Here is a 20423-nt window from a genome sequence, read left to right as displayed (position 1 = left end):
GCTTCAACATCACCCTTCCAACGAATATTCAGAGTTGATTTCCTTTAGGATTGACTAGTTTGATCTCCTTGCTGCCCAAGGGACTCTCTAGAGTCTTTTCCAGCACCACAGTTCGAAAGCATCAATTCTTTGGCACTCAGCCTTCTTTATGGTCCAACTCTCACATCTGTACATGACAACTGGAAAAACCACAGCTTTGACTTTATAATCTGATCTGATATTAACTGTTGTTGTTCAGTTGATAGGTTGTGTATTACTCCTTGTGATCCCAATGGACTATGCCCCACCAGACTCCTCTGTCCATGAGGAGAAGACAAGAATACTGGAGTAGGTTGCCATTTCCTTCTCCAGGAGATCTTCCCGACCCAGGGATCAAACCCGCATCTCCTGCACTGGCAGGCATGTTTGTCACCACTAAGCAACCTGACATTAATTATCAAAATTTCTTCTGTAGTAACAGGCTTGGGAATAACACCTGAAAGTAATAATACTGGCTACACTGGAGAATAACTAATGCAGATGTCTAGACTTCTATCTCTGGGCATGAAGGAGTCACAGGAACCATACCCTCTCACCTGAAACAACCAAACACTCAGATAAAACACATGAGAAGACCCTAAATATCAGTCAATGGAGAACGACGACCTCTAAGAGATGGGAAACAAACAAGGTGAGCCCTATGACGGGCCCAGCTCACTGCCTTGAGTTACTAGGCCACAGCAAGAGGAATCTGTGAGAGCCTGGTGGACTCTCTGAGTTGATAAGACAGAGATGAAAGTCCAAGGAAACCAAGGCAGTGAGAGTTCATAGGGCTCTATGAGTTCATACCAGGAAGGAGAGAGCCTCGTAGAGAACTACAGAGGGCCTCCCTCCATACTGAGTAAAGTATGGATCAACCTCTAAGGTGGGAAAGAGCCACCCAAAAGTATCTGAAACAGTGCTGGGCAACTCACAGAGCCACTTACAGTGCCTGCTCCCACCAGTCAAACTGGAAAACCATACATCATGGGGTTCTGCATTGAGGATGCAGGAAGGTCTCGCCTCAGCTGTGGAAGATGACCAGTTGGAGCCTGAACACTGCTCGTGACCCACCTAGCAAATCTTAAAAGCAAGATCACAGAAAGATCACAAAGTGTTCTCAAATAAGTTAACTGCATCAGAAAACAAAGCTCTTTCAAGAATACTCCTCGGAATCCAAACCACCACACCCAACAAAGTAAAATCTGAACTGTCTGGCACCCAGTTAAAGATTATCAAGCACACAAAGAGCGAAGAACACAAGAACTGCTGGGATAGCGACCAGCTGAAACCAGCCTAGAACTGGCACAGATGTTCGTCAGCTGACAAGAACATTAGAAAGTATTACAAATGTGTTCCATATGTTCAGAAAGTTGACAAGCAGAGAAGTAAAAGATATAAAAAAGACAAACACTTTTAGGGATGAAAACTACGATGTATGAGACGAAAAATACACTGGATGGAATAAAAGGCAGAAAAGACGAGACTGATGAACTTGAAGGCATACCAATAGTACCTATCCAAAATGAAACACAATGAAAAACAGAAAAACTGTAGTACAGTGAGCTGTGGGAACAACTTCAAGCTGCCTAATGCGTGAATACCTGGAGTCCTCAAAAAGGATAGGAAAAATGTTCAAAGAAATAATACCTGAAATTTCCCCAAAACTTAATGAAAAATAAATCCAGAGATCAAGAAATTCAACAAACATGGAAAAAACAAAACAAAACTATACCAAGGGACATCAAGTCAAACTGCTTAAAACAAGTTGCAAAAAGGAAATCTTAAATTCATCAAAAGAAAAGAAATATTACATACATAGGAACAAAGATAAAGAGGAACATCAATAGGCACATAGTATTAAAATTATTTTGCAGGAAAAAAAGACGAACATCAAGGTTCTCATGGGAAACAACAAGGGAGAAGAAACTGAAGGTCACTCTACAGAACTAAAAGGAAGAAACATTTCAACCTATAATTTTATACACAGCAAAAATAGCTTTTAAAAATAAAAGCAAAGTAAGGACATTTGTAGACATACAAAGATCAAAGAAATCATTATTAGCAGATACACTACAAGAACTGTTATAGGAAATCTTTCAAGCAGAAGAAAATGATACCTGGTGAAAATATACAAAAGAATGAAAATCACTAGAAAAGGTAACTATAGGTTAATTATATAAATTAAATTATATAAACTAAATGTAAATAAACATATACAAATAAATGTGTGTATGTATATGCATGTACATACATATGCAAATCTTTTTTAAAAATCATCGACAGTTTGAACGAAAATCGAAAACAGTAACAATGCATTGCTATGACAAAAAGATCCCTGGTAAATCCCCAAAGGTATCAAAAAAAGATCTCAGTTTCCACCTTAAAACACCAGAAATAATGAAGCTGAAAAAAGGAAACAAAATCTTAGCAGAAATAGACTATGAAAGAATAAGGGAGAGAGGAAAAAGGTGAAGTCTATTTTTAACAAGAATACTGAAATTGATCAACTTTAGCCAGACAGATCAAGAAAAATTTGAAAAGACACAAGTTAAAAATATCAAGAACGACAGAAGTGTCACAAGCACAGACTCTACAAATATTCAAAAGGTAACAGGAGAACACGACACACAACTTTTTCAATAAATCTAACGACTTAAATGAAGTTGGCAAAACCTCTGAAAGATTTTAGTTACCAAAGCTCACTAGAAAAAGACAGATAACCTAATCCCTATGTCTTAAAAATTGAGATTATGGTTAAAAAAAAAAAAAAACTGAAAAGAAATTCCAGGCCCAGACAATTTCAATGGTATTATTTGATTGGTAACCACATACTATGAGGAAAATATCACCAATCCTATGCTGACTCTTTTAAAAAATTAAAAAGGAAAAGACACCTCTCAACTATTTGTATGAGGCCAGTATTACTCTGATACCAAAAGCAAAGATATCACACACACACACACAAAAAAAACAGAATACTATTCCTCATGACTACAGACATAAAAAATGCTAAACAAAATTTTAGCCAAAAAAACCAATAATATATTATAAAGATAATACATCATGGTCTAGGTTGAGAAACTCAAGGTTAGTGATTCACTGTATTATTAAAAACAAAACAAAATCCGAACAGCTACATAAAAAGCTGATAAATGCAATGTACATTCCTGATAAAACCCTCATCTAACCAGACATCAGGGATTTCCACTCCTTCTATTAAACACTGCATGGGAGGTTACAGCCAGTACAATCAGGCAAGAAAGATAAAAAGTATACAGACTGGGAAAGAGGAACTGCCTTTATTTTCAGACATAATCATCTAGGTAGAGTTACAATGAAATCTACAAAAGACCTACTGAAATTAATAAGTCTTTTACAAGGATTAGAGAATAAAGAAAATGTATATATTATATGTATTAATAAATGAGGAAAACACAATTGAAAGAGACACGAGTACCCCAATGTTCATCACAGCACTGTTTATAATAGCCAGGACATGGAAACACCCTAGATGCCCATCAGCAGATGAATGGATAAGAAAGCTGTGGTACATATACACAATGGAGTATTACTCAGCCATTAAGAAGAATACAGTTCTAATGAGGTGGATGAAACTGGAGCCGATTATACAGAGTGAAGTAAGCCAGAAAGAAAAACACCAATACAGTATACTAACACATATATATGGAATTTAGAAAGATAGTAAGGATAACCCTGTATGGGAGACAGCAAAAGAGACAGATGTGTAGAACGGACTTTTGGACTCTGTGGGAGAGGGAGAGGGTGGGATGATTTGGGAGAATGGCATTGAAACATGTATACTATCATGTAAGAAACGAATCACCAGTCTATGTTCTATACAGGATACAGGATGCTTGGGGCTGGTGCCCGGGGATGATCCAGAGAGATGATATGGGGTGGGAGGCGGGAGGGGGGGTTCAGGATTGGGAACTCATGTACACCCGTGGCTGATTCATGTCAATGTATGGCAAAATCAATCCAGTATTGTAAAGCAAAATAAAGTAGAAATAAAATTTTTTTTTAAATAAAATGAAAAGTGCAAAAAAAATTAACATATGAAAATCAGTTTGTGTCTATATTCTAGCAATAAACAATCAGAAACAGAATTTAAAATACCATTTAGAATGGTAAAAAAAATACGAAATGCTTGGAGACACATCTGACCAAAGAAAGGTAGTTAAGACCTTTACACTGAAAACTGCAAAATATTGCTGACATATTCACACACATATACACACACACACACATTCTTCATTCATTCATCTAACGATGGACATTAGGTGGTTTCCGTATCTTGGCCATTGTAAATAGTGAAGCTATGAATACTGGGGTACTTGTATCTTTTCCATTTAGTGTTTTCTGCAGATACATGGTCAAGAGTGCAACTGCTGGATAATATGGCAGCTCTATTTTTAGGTTTTTGGGGAACTTCTATACGGTTTCTCACAGTGGCTGTACCAATTTAATTCAGTTCAGTCACTCAGTCTTGTCTGACTCTTTGCAACCCCACGGAATGCAGCACACATTCCCTGTCCATCAACAACTCCCAGAGCCTGCTCAAACTCATGTCCATTCAGTTGGTGATGCCATCCAACCATCTTATCCTCTGTCGTCCCCTTCTCCTGCCTTCAATCTTTCCCAGCATCAGGGTCTTTTTCCAATGAGTCAGCTCTTTGCATGAGGTGGCCAAAGTATTGGAGCTTCAGCTTCAGCATCAGTCCTTCCAACAAATATCCAGGGCTAATTTCCTTTAGGACTGACTGGTTTGATCTCCTTGCTGTCCAAGGGACTCTCAAGAGTCTTCTCCAACACCACAGTTCAAAAGCATCAATTCTTCGGTGCTCAGTTTTCTTTATGGCCCAACTCTCACATCCATACATGACTACTGGAAAAACCATAGCTTTGACTAGACGGACCTTTGTCGATAAAGTAATGTCTCTGCTTTTAAATATGTTGTCTAGGTTGGCCATAGCTTTTCTTCCAAGGAGCAAGCGTCTTTTAATTTCATGGCTGCAGTCACCATCTGCAGTGATTCTGGAGCCCAAGAAAATAAAGTCTCTCACTGTTTCCATTGTTTCACCATCTATTTGCCATTAAATGATGGGACCGGATGCCATGATCTTAGTTTTCTCAATGTTGAGCTTTAAGCCAGCTTTCTCACTCTCCTCTTTCACTTTCATCAAGAGGCTCTTCAGTTCTTCTTCACTTTCTGCCACAAGGCTGGGGTCATCTGCATATCTGTGGTTATTGATATTTCTCCTGGCAATCTTGATTCCAGCTTGTGCTTCATCCAGCCAACATTTCCCATGATGTACTCTGCATATAAGTTAAATAAGCAGGGTGACAATATACAGTCTTGACATACTCCTTTCCCAATTTGGAACCAATCTGTTGTTCCATGTCCAGTTCTAACTGTTGTTTCTTGACATGCAATACAGATTTCTCAGGAGGCAGCTAAGCTGGTCTGGTATTTCCATCTCTTTAAGAATTTTCCAGTTTGTTGTGATCTACACACACACTTTGGTATAATCAATGAAACAGAAGTAGATATTTTTCTGGAATTCTCTTGCTTTTTCGATGATCCAATGGATGTTGGCATTTGATTTCTGGTTCCTCTGTCTTTTCTAAATCCAGCTTGAACATCTGGAAGTTCTCGGTTCACATACTGTTGAACCCTGACTTGGAAAAGTTTGAACATTCCTTTGCTAGCGTGTGAGATGAGTGCAATTGTGTGGTAGTTTGAGCATTCTTTGGCATTGCTCTTCTCTGGGATTGGAATGAAAACTGACCTTTTCCAGTCCTGTGGCCACTGTTTTCCAAATTTGCTGGCATATTGAGTGCAGCACTTTCACAGCATCATCTTTTAGGATTTGAAATAGCTCAACTGGAATTCCATCACCTCCACTAGCTTTGTTCATAGTGATGCTTCCTAAGGCCCACCTGACTACACATTAAAGGATGTCTGGCTCTGGGTGAGTGATCACATCATCATGGTTATCTAGGTGATGAAGATCTTTTTTGTATAGTTCTTCTGTATATTCTTGCCACCTCTTCTTGATATCTTCTGCTTCTGTTAGGTCCATACCATTGCTGTCCTTTATCGAGCCCATCTTTGCATGAAATGTTCCCTTGGTATCTCTAATTTTCTTGAAGCAATCTCTAGTCTTTCCCATTCTATTGTTTCCCTCTATCTCTTTGCACTGATCACTGAGGAAGGCTTTCTTATCTCTCCTTGCTATTCTTTGGAACTCTGCATTCAAATGGGTATATCTTTCCTTTTCTCCTTTGCCTTCTGCTTCTCTTCTTTTCTCAGCTATTTGTAAGGGCTCCTCAGACAGCCAATTTGACTTTTTGCATTTTTTTCCCATGGGGACGGTCTTGATCACTGCCTCCTGTAGAGTGTCACAAACCTCCGTCCATAGTTCTTCAGGCACTGTGTCTATCAGAGCTAATCCCCTGAATCACTACTACTGTATAATTGTAAGGGATCTGATGTAAGTCATACTTGAATGGTCTAGTGGTTTTCCCTACTTTCTTCAATTTAAGTCTGAATTTGGCAATAAGGAATTCATGATCTGAGCCACAGTCAGCTCCCGGTCTTGTTTTTGCTGACTGTATAGAGCTTCTCCATCTCAGGCTGCGAAAGAATACAATCAATCTCATTTTGATATTGACCATCTGGTGATGTTCATGTGTAGAGTCTTCTCTTGTGTTGCTGGAAGAGGGTGTTTGCTATGACCAGTGCGCTCTCTTGACGAAACTCTGTTAGCCTTTACCTTGTTTCATTTTGTACTCCAAGGCCAAATTTGCCTGTTACTCCAAGTATCTCTAGACTTCCTACTTTTGTATTTCAGTCCCCTACGATGAAAAGGACATATTTTGGGATGTTACTTCTAGAAGGTCTTGTACATCTTCATAGAACCATTCAACTTCAGCTTCTTCAGTGTTACTGGTTGGAGAACAGACTTGAATTACTGTGATACTGAATGATTTGCCTTGGAAACGAACAGAGATCATTCTGTCATTTTTAAGATTGCATCCAAGTACTGCCTTTCAGACTCTTGTTGACTGTGATCGCCACTCCATTTCTCCTAAGGGATTCTTGCCCACAGTTGTAGATATAATGGTCACCTCAATTAAACTCGCCCATTCCGGTCCATTTTATTTAGTTCACCGATTTCTAAAATGTCAATGTTCACTCTTGCCATCTCCTGTTTGACCACTTCCAACTTACCTTGATTCATGGACCTAACATTCCAGGTTCCTATGCAATATTGCTCTTTACAGCATCAGACCCTGCATCACCAGTCACGCCCACAACTGGGCATTGTTTTCACTTTCGCTCTGTCTTTTCATTCTTTCTGGAGTTAGTTCTCCACTGAGCTCCAGTAGCATACTGGGCAGCTACTGACCTGGGGAGTTATTCAGTGTCCTATCTTTTTGCCTTTTCATACTGTTCATGGGGTTCTCCAGGCAAGGATACTGGAGTGGTTTGCCCCTGCCTTCTCTAGTGGACCACGTTTTGTCAGAACCCTCCACCATGACCCATCCATCCTGGGTGGCCCCACACGGCAGGGCTCTTAGGTTCACTGAGTGAGACAAGGCTGTGGTCCATGTGATCAACTTGATTAGTTTTCTGTGATTATCCCATTAGGGTCAGGATACAGCTCTTTATTTAAACTAGCCAGTGTGGAGGTGCATCACAGAAGATGTAGTACTTAAATTTAAAACAGAAATATACAAATGTATCTGTGAAGGAAAAAAAAACCCCAGAAAATAAACAAACAGATCCATGAATGCAATACAATTTACATGAAAAGGAAATACTGTGTATAATTCAATGAGTGGTGTTAAGACAACTAAGTATTTGAGAAAAATAGATTCCCTAATAGCAACAAACTGTGAAGAAACAGAGATTTGCATTTAAAAGTAGAAGCATTTAGATACAATACTGGTGAATCTATCACCTTATACACAGAGCTTTTTAGACATAACAACAAAAGCAGAAACCAAGAAGGAAAAGTGACATATTTGGTCAATAAACTTTTAAGTAATAATAATAGATAGAAAATTAAAACAAATAATCCAAATGTTAATGGAACTGGAAAAAATATGAACTCCTTAAATGTTCATTTCAGTCAAAAAGCAAAATTCAAACACCAATGGAAAGATTGACAAAGATGTGATCAAACAACAGAAAAGAAATACAAATGGCCAGCAAATGTGTAAAAATGTTCAGTCTTACCAATTTTTTTTTTCCTAGTGTGCTGGGCACTGTGCTAAGGGCTTGACAGCCAGTACTGTGGTAAATCTCTGCATGAGCATGCATGCTAAGTTGCTTCAGCCATGTTCGACCCTTTGCAAGCCCATGGACTATAGCCTGCCAGGCTCTTGTCCATTGGATTCTCCAGGCGAGAATACTAGAGTGGGTTGCTGTGCCCTCCTCCAGAGGGTCTTCCCGACCCAGGGATGGAACTCGCGTCTCTTAGACTCTAACATTGGCAGGCGGATTCTTTACCACTAGCAACACCTGGGAAGTCCAACTCCACGTACTATCATCTCTTACTACCCCGATCCTAAAGACAGTGAACCTGAGACAGGTAGAGGTTAACTCTACTTACCTGCCCTCACACAGCCAGAGAGCAGGAGATGACCAGAGCCGCATTCTGAACACTGTTTCTACCTCTTCTGGACTTCCTCATTAATGTAGATAACTCACAGAGTAAATCTGGTATATTCTTCCTACCCCATCTTCTTGCCATGCACAGTGGAATGGTGATTCCCAGAATTCCTTTCTCGTGATATACTTCAACTTGGGTTCATAAGCAGAATCCTGCCATGGGTCACCCAGAATTTCAAGACTATGTGATCTTAGTATCTCACCTGGAGCTCTATCCATCCTCTCTCTGAACCTGAGATACATCTTTTACCTACTCCATCATTCAGGGAAGAAGCACAAGCTGGAATCAAGATTGCAGGGAGAAATATCAATAACCTCAGATATGCAGATAACACCACTCTTACGGCAGAAAGTGAAGAGGAACTCAAAAGACTCTTGATGAAAGTAAAAGAGAAGAGTGAAAAAGTTGGCTTAAAGCTCAACATTCAGAAAACTAAGATCATGGCATCCGGTCCCATCACTTCATGGCAAATAGATGGGGAAACAGTGTCAGACTTTATTTTTTTGGGCTCCAAAATCACTGCAGATGATGATTGCAGCCATGAAATTAAAAGACGCTTACTCCTTGGAAGAAAAGTTATGAGAAACCTAGATAGCATATTCAAAAGCAGAGACATTACTTTGCCAACAAAGGTCCATCTAGTCAAGGCTATGGTTTTTCCAGTGGTCATGTATGGATGTGAGAGTTGGACTGTGAAGAAAGCTGAGCGCCAAAGAATTGATGCTGTTGAACTGTGGTGTTGAAGAAGACTCTTGAGAGTCCCTTGGACTGCAAGGAGATCCAACCAGTCCATTCTAAAGGAGCTCAGTCCTGGGTGTTCACTGGAAGGACTGATGCTGAAGCTGAAACTCCAGTACTTTGGCTACCTCATGCAAAGAGTTGACGCACTGGAAAAAACCCTGATGCCGGGAGGGATTGGGAGCAGGAGGAGAAGGGGACGACAGAGGATGAGATGGCTGGATGGCATCACCAACTCGATGGACGTGAGTCTGAGTGAACTCCGGGAGTTGGTGATGGACAAGGAGGCCTGGCGTGCTGCGATTCATGGGGTCGTAAAGAGTTGGACACAACTGAGCGACTGAACTGAACTGAGCGATATTTAAAAATCAACTAAACAAAGGGGCATCTTTTACTGCCAAGTGAGCAAGGACTTTAAAGAAGGGCTTCCCCAGTGGCTCAGTGGTAAAGAATCCGCCTGCCAATGCAGGAGACACAGGTTCAATCCCTGGGTCAGGAAGTTTCCTTGGAGAAGAAAACTAACCCACTGCAGGATTCTCACCTGGAAAATTCCATGGACAGAGGTGCCTGGGGCTGCAAAAAGTCAGACATGACTGAACACACACAGGAGCTAATGCGGGAGAGCTGGCACCCCTCCCACGGTGTTGCTGAGATGCATCAAGTGATACTTCCAAGACAACATGGCAGTATCTGTTGTTTAACTGAGGAGCAGGGAGGTGGGGGGAGAAGGAAGAGAGATCGTGACTGATACTGGTTCTTTCTACTTGACAGATGACAGAAATTTTCTCAACTTGGTGGTGGTGGTGCAGTCGCTAAATTGTGTCCAACTCTCTGTGATGCCATGGACTGCAGCCCACCAGACTCCTTTCTCCACAGGATTTCCCAGGCAAGAATACTGGAGTGGGTAGCCATTTCCTTCTCCAGGGGATCTTCCCGACCCAGGGATCGAACCCAGGTCTCCTGCATTGCAGGAAGATTCTTTACCAATTGAGCTACGAGGGAAGCCCTTTCTCAATTTACTCATCCATATTTTACAATGTTTCATTTTTACAACCAACATGAAATTTTTTGTGAAATTAAAAAATTTTCCAAACTGACCTCTAAGTTGCATGCACAACAAGAACCATTACATATTATACTGTCTCATTTTACTGGAGATTAAAATTCTGTTTTATACTATCACAAACAAGCACACACACCACCACCACCCCTTCCCTACTCTAAGCAGTAATGACAGCAACAGAGGAATTGTCGTCAAGAACAGACAGATTTACGGAAAGTAGGAAGAACAACTGTGGTGGTCCCCATGTGGCCTAAATGTGAGCATTAAGAGAGATGAGGCTTGTAAAGCAATCAGCACAGTGCTTGGCACAAAGATGTTCAACATTAATGTTGACAGAAAGTGTTACGAATGTTTACAGTTTTTTTTTTTAAAAACTGCATCTCACTTGAATACTTCACATGCTGGTTTTGCACAAACTGGCAGGACAGTTCTTTTTTTTTTTTTTTTTTTTACTAATTTTTATTTATTTTTTTGGCTGCTCTGGGTCTTTGTTGCTGTGTGAGGACTTCAGATGAAGTGAGCCGGGGCTACTTTTCATTGCAGAGCACTCACTTCTCATTGCAGTGGCTTTTCTTGTGGAGCACAAGCTCTTGGGTGCACAGGCTTCAGGTAGGTGCCGCTCCCAGCCTCTAGAGCACAGGCTCAGTAGTTGTCGCACATGGGCTTAGCTGTTCCTCAGCATGTGGGATCTTCCTGGACCAGGAATTGAACCCCGTCCCCTGCAATGGCAGGTGGATGCTTACCCACTAGACCACTGGGAAGTCCAGGACTGTTCACTAACCAGTTGGTATACGACAAAACCTACTACCTTATATACCCATTTAGGATTGAAAAGCTTGGCTCAAGGCAGAGATGGCCTGCAAAGGAACCCGAGCTTAAATGCCTACCAGCTCTGTTACCTTGGAAACATTCCTTAATTTCTCTGTGCCTGTTTCATGATCTGTAAATTGGGGTTTTATGAAAAGTGATGGTTTAGATAAGTGTATGTTACTCATTTTAGTTACAAGGGAAAGCAACATGTAGGGAAGATAAATGTGGCGTCGCTCTATGTCTTACCAGAGCAGAACTGCTAATGGTACTTGAACCCAAGTTCAAGTATAGGTTTCCTGTACTCTGGACTCTCAATCCAGAACTCAGATATGAGAACAGGAGAATGAGGTTATTCGAGGCAAACTTCCGTTTAAAACTAAACGCCTGCCCTGTCCACACTGCAGATGTTGACAGAGATTCTGCCCCACAGAAATTCTGGTCTGGGTGAAGAAGGACCCCCATAAAGGAATTTAGGTAGCTCAATGAGGCAGTACCTGATTAAGCACCAAAATAAATGACAGCTGAGTAACAGAGACAATCCAAATTTGGAGAAGGGATGGCAGAATGAAGGGAAGTGGAGACAGCTGGGAGGTGAGGATCCCCAGCAGTGCCCCAGCCTGGAGGCTGTGGGCAAGCTGCCCAAGGAAGTTAACACTCCAACATGCCCCTTGAGACCAACGTGGCAGACAGAATAATCATGGCGTTAATAAAAACTGGGAAACTGGAGGTGGCATCAGACAATTCTGCTCTGGACACAAGCAGTGTGTATTGGTCGCCAGACATGCAAGAGAGGGAAGATAGCCAACAAGCAGCCAGAGAGCAGCGACTGAGAGCGGGGCAGGATGATGACCAAGAAGTACAAAGTCACAGAAATGAAGGGAGAGAAGTTCCAAGAAGAAGCTATCGACAGTGCCCAATGCTGCTTACCACAGATAAGGAAAAACTCAGCCAGAGAAAAAAGGCATCTCCCACTGACGGGGCCAATCAGAGAGCTCAAGCCACAGGCAGAGGAAGGAGAACTTAAAAAATATCAAGCACCTGGCAATGATTTCATTTTTCTCCAAGAGTAGCTTAGCTTATGACTCTACTCTGGATGATAACAAATTAATGATTTTACACCTACTCCCCAAAAGTTGATTGGGGAGGGGGGCATGGATCTCTGAGGATGGTGGCAAGGATTACAAAGAGGAGGAAAACAGTCCTCAGCAAGAGAAAGAGGGAGCACACTGTTTTCAACGACAGTATTTCACTGCTGCCCAGCACAGATCTGGGCAGTACTGAACAGCTTTTAGTAAAAAGCAAGTGACTGAAGTTCCTTAATGGAGCACTATGAATGAATACGGGCTTTCCAGGTGGCCCAGTCATAAAGAATCCTCCAGACAATGTAGGAGACCTGGGTTTGACCCCTGGGTGGGGAAGATCCCCTGGTGAAGGAAATGGGAACCCATTCCACTATTCTTGCCTGGGAAATCCCATGGACAGGGGAACCTGGTGGGCTACAGTCCACAGGGTTGCAAAAGAGTCAGACAAGACTCAGCGACTAAACAACATGAATGAATATTCTACTTATCAGGCTCTAAATTAAAAAGTAATCACTCTACCCTCATGCAAAGGATGGAAACATCTCACTCTTTAGAAAATCATTCTTAAAAAACATGTTTATATTACAAAGTAAAAATTCAATAAAAAGAAAGTAAATACCACTCCTGATCAATCTACCATCTAAGACAAAAAAAAACCTGACCAAATTAGGTTTATCTCTTTTCTTCCTGCTTTTATTCCTAAGCACTTTCTGTTCATATGCTTTGGAGACTGAACACTTCTGTACCCTCCTTCCACACTTCTGTCACAAACACAGCTTAAAACAAAAATTTGTGCATGAAACAAAAGTATCTGGTAGACAAACTTAAAAGTGCTGAGAAAGACTATCCCAACTCCACCCTGCCATAAATCGCCGGTTAGTGATAATAACATGTGAAACTGTACCAGACTAAAACAATCACATTCCTGAGAATTTACCCAACTTCACATTTACTAGATACATACAATGTAGCTCGACATTTATAAAAAGTTAAAAGACAACCACGCCCCCAAACATTTCAAAATGAAACTATATCACAGATGATATATGATGCTTTTTTTGAGGAAGGCATGGCAACCCACTCCAGTCTTCTTGCCTGGGAAATCCCAAGGACACAGGAGCCTGGAGGGCTACAGTCCATAGCGCCACAAAGAGTCATACAACTGAGGTGACTTCGCATGCATGATGCTTTTTTAAAAAGCTTTTATTTGTTGGTAATAATGAATGGGCAGACTTACAAATAAAACTACTACTAAATGTTAGACGTTTAACATATACATACATATTTTCACTATATTTTTAATATATTTTCACTACACCATCCCCCTATTTGCACTCTTCTGAATATCGAGATCTTAGATTCAGGGAAAACTGCCAGCAATCCAGAACAAGCAATTAAGTTGTAATAATTACAGTAACTTCTACCTTGGACAACTCTTTCAAAGTCCTTACAAACTACAGAGCACAGTCAAAACATCCTCAAAGGTCCCCTTTTCTCTAGACTCGTGAAACACACCCTCACAGATTAGTGAAGACAGATGTTAAGATATAGGAGTGTTAAGACATGTAGGAAAGCTGAGAGCCGAAGAATTGATGCTTTTGAACAGAGGTGTTGGAGAAGACTCTTGAGTCTCTTGGACTGCAAAGAGATCCAACCAGTCAATCCTAAAGAAAATCAGTCCTGAATATTCATTGGAAGGACTGCTGCTGAAGCTCCAATACTTTGGACACCTGATGCGAAGAACTGACTCTCTGGAATAGACCCTGATGCTGATGCTGGGAAAGACTGAAAGCGGGAGGAGAAGGGAACGACAGAGCATGAGATGGTTGGATGGCATCACCGACTCAAGGGACATGAGTCTGAGCAAGCTCCGGGAGTTGGTGATGGACAGGGAAGCCTGGCATGCTGCAGTCCATGGGGTCGCGAAGAGTCGGACACGACTGTGTGACTGAGCTGAACTGAAGACATACAGGATGTTAAGACAAAGGTTGCCTCATGCTTCTGACTTAAAATTAACACCTGAACCAAACATGAACTCTGCATTAGGTAATCTAGGAATTTCTGCTGCTTTTCTTTAGAAGATGATGAGTTCTACTTAGTTTTGAAGATTTTCCAGTGAAATTCGGCTGCAACAGAAATATACTAACATACAAGATACCCAGAGAACCATCATTAAAATTGCAGGTAAGTCTTAGCTTCAAAAAGTTAAGGTAGTTTATACTACCAAAATAAAACCACACCAAAAATCCTCAGGTTGTAAATGGACAGAGTGAATTCAGCTGCCTTCAGAAATCTGCTCAGATTTGCTGAGAAAAAAACTCAAAACAGCACCCTTTGGGGGGCAAACGGGGCCAAACTTGTGGTATCACATTCATGTAAGAAAACCAATCTCACTTCTCCTACTTACTCAAACAAAAACTATTAGAATTTGATCACCAAGGAGACTGAAAGCACTGGCCAATTTTGGAGCTTTCTTCCTGGAATATTTCATCAGAATCAGATCCATTGGTGACGGGCAGAGTCCTCTGTTCTAACTGTCAATATCTTCAATAGATAATTTCTCTGTTCAAATTGTTCATACAGACACAACACAGGCCACAAAAGGTGTCTGATTCTGCCAGGACCACTGGCTGATTCAACCCCATCTTTTCATTCTTGTACACCGGGGCCCAAATTCTCCTCCCCTGACCCTTACATTTATGGGTATTAGAGAGATGTACTAAAACTTATAAACCATACAAAAGGGAAATTAGCAAATAGGAATTAGTCTGACATTTCTCAAACAAAGGATTTTTCTTAAGTATACAACAAGAATTAGCATAAAAAATGGCTGCTGGAAAAATAAGCAGAAGGACAATACAAACTAAATGTTTTACTGGACTCAATCATTTTAGTTCCCTGTGTTAACGACCCATGAATATAATTACTCCCTCAAACAAATGTTAAATGCCTACTGTGTGCCTGGCACTGTGCAAGGTAATCCAAGGAAGACAAAAACCAGGACACCTGCCAAGCACTACTTTACACTCAAGGAGACCTTAACTTATTGTACCATTTCAGATTTACTGGACACACCAACTACATGCCAGGCTGTGCTGGGTGCCACGGCCACACGAGAACCAATCAACTGCGGATGTGTAACCAAAGATGAACTGTGACAACCCCAGGCCTGCCTAGTCCTAAAGCAGCAATATTTCATTCAAGAAATAATCTTGCCTCTGTAGATGAATCCTTTCTACAGACAGCAATTCTTTGAATAACTTCCTCCTATGTTAACCCAAACTGCTTAAGAGTTAATTATACCGTTTTGAACAACAACAACAAAAAAACCCAGTAAACTGAAGCACCTGGCACTTTAACATGAATTTGCTTTGCTTTGCTGTTGCCTTCTATAACAATAAAAAGTGACTTTAGTTGTAAAGTAGAACGTCAACCCTAAACTCACTGTGGCAAGAAATTACTTCCCTTGCAGTGGCAGTTTAGCGTGAAATGGAAGCTAAACTAACAAATCTTGCTTAGCTTTTTATAAACCATTCACTTTTAGTGATTTCTTCACGAAGGCTCTGTGGTCACTTATTTCCTCAGGTTCAAAAACAGGTAGTGCCAACAAAATTGCAGATCTGGGCTTCTAGGTTACAAAATCATTTTTAACCCCGGAAAAACACCGGGTTTACAGTCATACAATACTAACCAGAGTTTTCTAAAAATAAGACTTAGTTAGCCCTTAATTGTAAATTACAGGTAAAGGTTTGCAAGCTAGAAACTTGACATTGGTTTTTAAAGTTTTTCATATTAAAAACAATGACACCCAGTTACGTATGTAAAAAATATTAGAGAACTGTTAGCTAAACAATCATCAATACTGCAAACCAATACTTAAGAGGGAAGCTGAAGATAGAAGATTCCTCCTCCAAAAACGTTTAAACAAATCTAAAGTAAAATTTGGCAAGCTGTCCCCCAGTCTCGCTATTTTTACAATTTAAAGTGAGCTCTGTTCGCACGCCGTTATTAAAACCGCAACCAAAAAAAAAGTGTCCTGAAATTTGCTTATTAACAACAATCAAGTCTAAAAATATGCCCCTCCTACCTAGTGGGCCAAGTGGCAAGAATATACGAGAACTCAGGAAGTTTTGAAATGGAAGTGACAGGAGACAAGGGGGAAGACGAGGGTGAGACGAGGGGAAAGAATCACGGAGAACAAGAGCAACTCCGTGCGGTCAAAGCCGCAAGTTGGCATCCGAACTGCGAGTTCCCGGCTCGGGACGAGAGTCGACCGAGCAACTTCGCGCCGGACCGAGCCCTGCGCCCGGCCGCCCTCCGAGCCGCGAGCCGCGGCCCTTCCTCCCCGGTCGCAGCCCGGCAGCGGCCTCCGCGAGGGCGCGGTGACAGCCGCGGGGCCGGGCCCGGGAGATGCCGGCCGGCTGACACCCACCTTCCTTCTCGGCCCGCGCCGCGGCCACGACGAGGGTCATCACCAGGTGCAGCGCTCCCAGGAAGCCGGCGGCTGCGCTCCGCGGGCCCCCGCCGCGGCCGGCCGCGGGCTCCAGACCGGCCACGGCGGACGTGGAGGCAGCGGAGGCGGATCCCGCTGCTCCTTCTCCGGCCCGCTTCCCCATCCCTGCCGGCCGGGGTCCGCCGCGCTCGAGGTCCGGCGCGGTCCTTCTCGGCTAGGCGGCGGCGGCGCGGGAGCCGTGGTCCGGGCTCTGGCCGCGGCGCCGGGGGCAGACAGCGGTTCCGGGCCCAGGGCTCGGGCTCCGGACGTGGGTCTGGGTCCGTGCGTGCGTGTGAGCGAGCGTGTCAGTCACGGCCTCCGCCTCAGCATCGCCCACGGGGAGTCGAAGCGGAGAGGCCGCGGGTCAAGCACGGCTGGCGGCCATACTGGAAACGGGCACGGGCCGCGGGCTCTGGGCGCTGGCCTGCGAGGGGCGGGGCGCGGCTCTGGGCACCGCCCCCGCCGTGCCGTCACCTGGGCAGCCCGCCGGTCCGTCCGTCCGCCCCGGAGTTGTTCGGTCCGAACTCCTCGTCCTGCTCTCAGAGGCCCACGGCTCCAAAGGCCAGACGAGACGGGTCAACACAAACCCAACCTGTCACTTGATGCCCCCACCGGCAAAGGGGAGGAGGGAGGCCGGCCGGGGCCCAGCCGCCAGAACTTGTGATGGCGGCCCACGCTTCGTGGAGGCAGGGACGACGATCACGTGGGGACGGGGGGGGTGGGGCCTGGCCGCGCAGCCGCCCTGGGGCGGGGGCGGGAGCGGGGCGGGGTTTCGGGGCGCTGGGGGAGGCAGGGCGGCAGCTGAGAAGCAGGGAACAAACCCTTGCATCCCCTGTACTGCAATGCGAGAGCCTTCCACAGAACTGATTGCATATCCAGACCTCGAAGTCCAACGCGGAAAATCCATTCCAGTGACTTCTCCAGGCCGCACCCCCGCTTCTCAGCCGCTTCGAGAATACGCGGGACCTGCTTCAGTTTCCCGGTGGCGCTGCCTTGGGGGACGTGGACCTGCACTGTTCATCTTTGCACCCTTGAAGATAGAGTACTCTGGAACGCTTCGTGGAATCCTCCTGCCCTTGGATTGTGCCGAGTTTGCTGTGGGAAAGCCCTTTGCTGTGTGTGTGTGTAAAGTGGCAGTGGCTGACTTTCTCCAACTTGGAATAATTCTTAATATATTTTATTCACCTATTTCCTTCAAGGCCCAGCACAAATCAGGAAGCCACCTCATGCCTCTTAGAGGCCCTTTCCGTCTTAGGTCAAGGTTCTTCGTGGGCGTGGCTGTTCTCTACAAACTTTCTCTTTAATCAATTAGTAACTTCCCTTCACTCCTAATTTAGTAACTCTTTTAGTAACTTCCCCTAACTACAGAGCAGTTCACTTAACGCTGAGCTGGATTTGTTGAGTGAATGTTGTACTAAAGCCGAGTCCACCGCTAATACGTCCTGAAACAAACTACGTGGGAAAAATAAAATTTCAAAAAGCTATACAAAAGAAACTCAAAAGTACTACCCTCTGCAGTCGTCGTCTTTGTCAAGCAAGCACTTTATATTTTTTTGAGTCTTTACCCTGATTTTGAAAAGCAATTTTACTTTTCTGATTTTTTAGAGTAAGAATTTAGTTGAATTTTGTTCTTGATGTAATTAAATAGGAATAATTAGTATCATCTCTAAGTGGGCGTTTCCATGTTTGTAGATCGAAGGCTTTCAACTCACTGAAGAAATCGAGTTCAAAGATAAGTATGTGAGTGCAGGGTCAAAACTTATCTTCAATGTGCAAGGAGCCTGTAGCTCCTCCCCCATTACCAGTTTCAAGGCAGGCAAGCCTCTTCAACCATTAAATGCTTAGGTTCTCTTACACAGGAATCAACCAAGTCCTCTGATTAGCCTGAGGCTCAGGAGCCCCATGGGAACTAAGCATATGTCTGTAATTGGAGCTTAGACATATACAGACCTGTTTGATCAGAGGCTGATTCCCATGAAGCTAATGAAGCTTAAGCTTTGGGGCCTTTCTCTTGCGCAAGTTTCTTCCAAAGGTCTCTGCATCTATCTGTGTTTATAAGCTCCTCTTCTTGTTATTTAAGCCCCCAAACCCCAGTAGCTGTGTAGGCATTTAGGGCCTACCATATCCGAACCTCCCTGTGCCTGATGGACTTTGGGAGCCAGAGCAGTAATGGTGGAAGTTTGTTCCCAGGGAAGGGCATTGAGACTGCTGGGAGAATAATAAACGAAGAACTGACCGTACAACTTGGTAAACTGTAATGGAGAGTACCCTGGGTTGTCATCACCTCATCTTTCTCTTTCCCCCCAGACCCATGTTCTTTGGGAAGGAGAGAATGAAGGAACTGGGAATTCCCTGGCAGTCCAGTGGGTAGGACTCTTGAGTCTTCACCACCAGTGAGCCCCAGGTTCATCCCTGGTCAGGGAACTAAGATTCTGCAAGCTGTGCACACATAAACAGGAAAGAAAGAAAAGAAACTGAAGGAACTATCACCGAGGACCTTTCTGAAGTTCCAATTAGCAACAGATCTCCCTAATCCCCTTTGGGGAGTTAGAGAGACCTGGGCATTTGGCAAGTGGAGACAGGCTATTTAGCTGGCAGAATCAGGGAAAACCAGCTAAACCTGTGATTCTCCATGTATCATCCCCAGACCAGCATCACCTGGGAACTTGTTAGACATGTAGATTGCAGATCACATCCACGACATGTGGAATCAGCCCTATACTCAACCTCAGCTGGGTTGAGGTCCTGAAGTTTGTGTTTTTACAAGCCACTGGGTGACACACTCAAGTTTGAAGACTATGGCACCAAATTGATACATGCAAGGAACAACACACTGTTAGGACTTTTCACCTTCTGCTCAGTTTGTTGTCTACCTGGAATAATAAACTACTATTAGAAGCAGAGTTGAAGGGGACTCAGGTGAATTTAAGGCTTAAATCCTAGCCCTGCTTTTATTAGTTATATGAGGCTAGGCAAATTACTCAACTATTCTGGCCTCAAATTCCTTATTTGTAAAATGATATCTAATAAATCTGGAGAAATTAAAAAACCATATTAAGCTCAGTGAAAGTTCCAAGGATCATGGATTGGTTTATGGTGGCGGTGGTTTAGTCACTAAGCTGTGTCCAACCCTTTCGACTCCATGGACTTCAGCCTACCAGGCTCCTCTGTCCATGGGATTTTCCAGGCCAAGATTACTGGAGTGGGTTGCCATTACCTTCTGCAGGGAATATTCCTGACCCAGGGATTGAAACCAGGTGTCCTGTATTTCAGGCTGTCTCCTGCATTTCAGGTGGGTTCTTTACTGAACTGAACTACCAGGGAAGCCCTTTATTGGTTTATATTCCCACTTTGTTTATATTCCCACAAAATATCTGAGGAGGCTTACAAGAATACTTTCATTGTAATAAAAATAAGTAAGAATTAAAATTTGGGACTTGGAGGGGGAAGTCCTGCCGGAGTCCCCAGGGCTCCATCTCACTGGTCGTTGGTTGACTACACATGGGCCTCCTGAC

General features: G+C 43.2%; 1 protein-coding gene across 1 annotated transcript in view; it reads right to left on the bottom strand.

The window, feature by feature from the left end:
* TMEM131 (transmembrane protein 131) overlaps positions 1 to 17032 on the bottom strand; it is a 176986-nt gene extending 159954 nt beyond the window's left edge. The window contains exon 1 of the mRNA XM_068987504.1: positions 16849 to 17032. Within this exon, the coding sequence (XP_068843605.1) occupies positions 16849 to 17032 (184 nt within the window). The remainder of the gene's footprint in view (positions 1 to 16848) is intronic.
* Positions 17033 to 20423: the final 3391 nt, after the last annotated feature.

The sequence above is a fragment of the Capricornis sumatraensis genome, chromosome 1 (assembly GCF_032405125.1).
Source record: "Capricornis sumatraensis isolate serow.1 chromosome 1, serow.2, whole genome shotgun sequence".
NCBI classification, from domain to species: Eukaryota; Metazoa; Chordata; class Mammalia; order Artiodactyla; family Bovidae; genus Capricornis; species Capricornis sumatraensis.
This window is presented reverse-complemented; position numbering and strand designations above follow the sequence as displayed.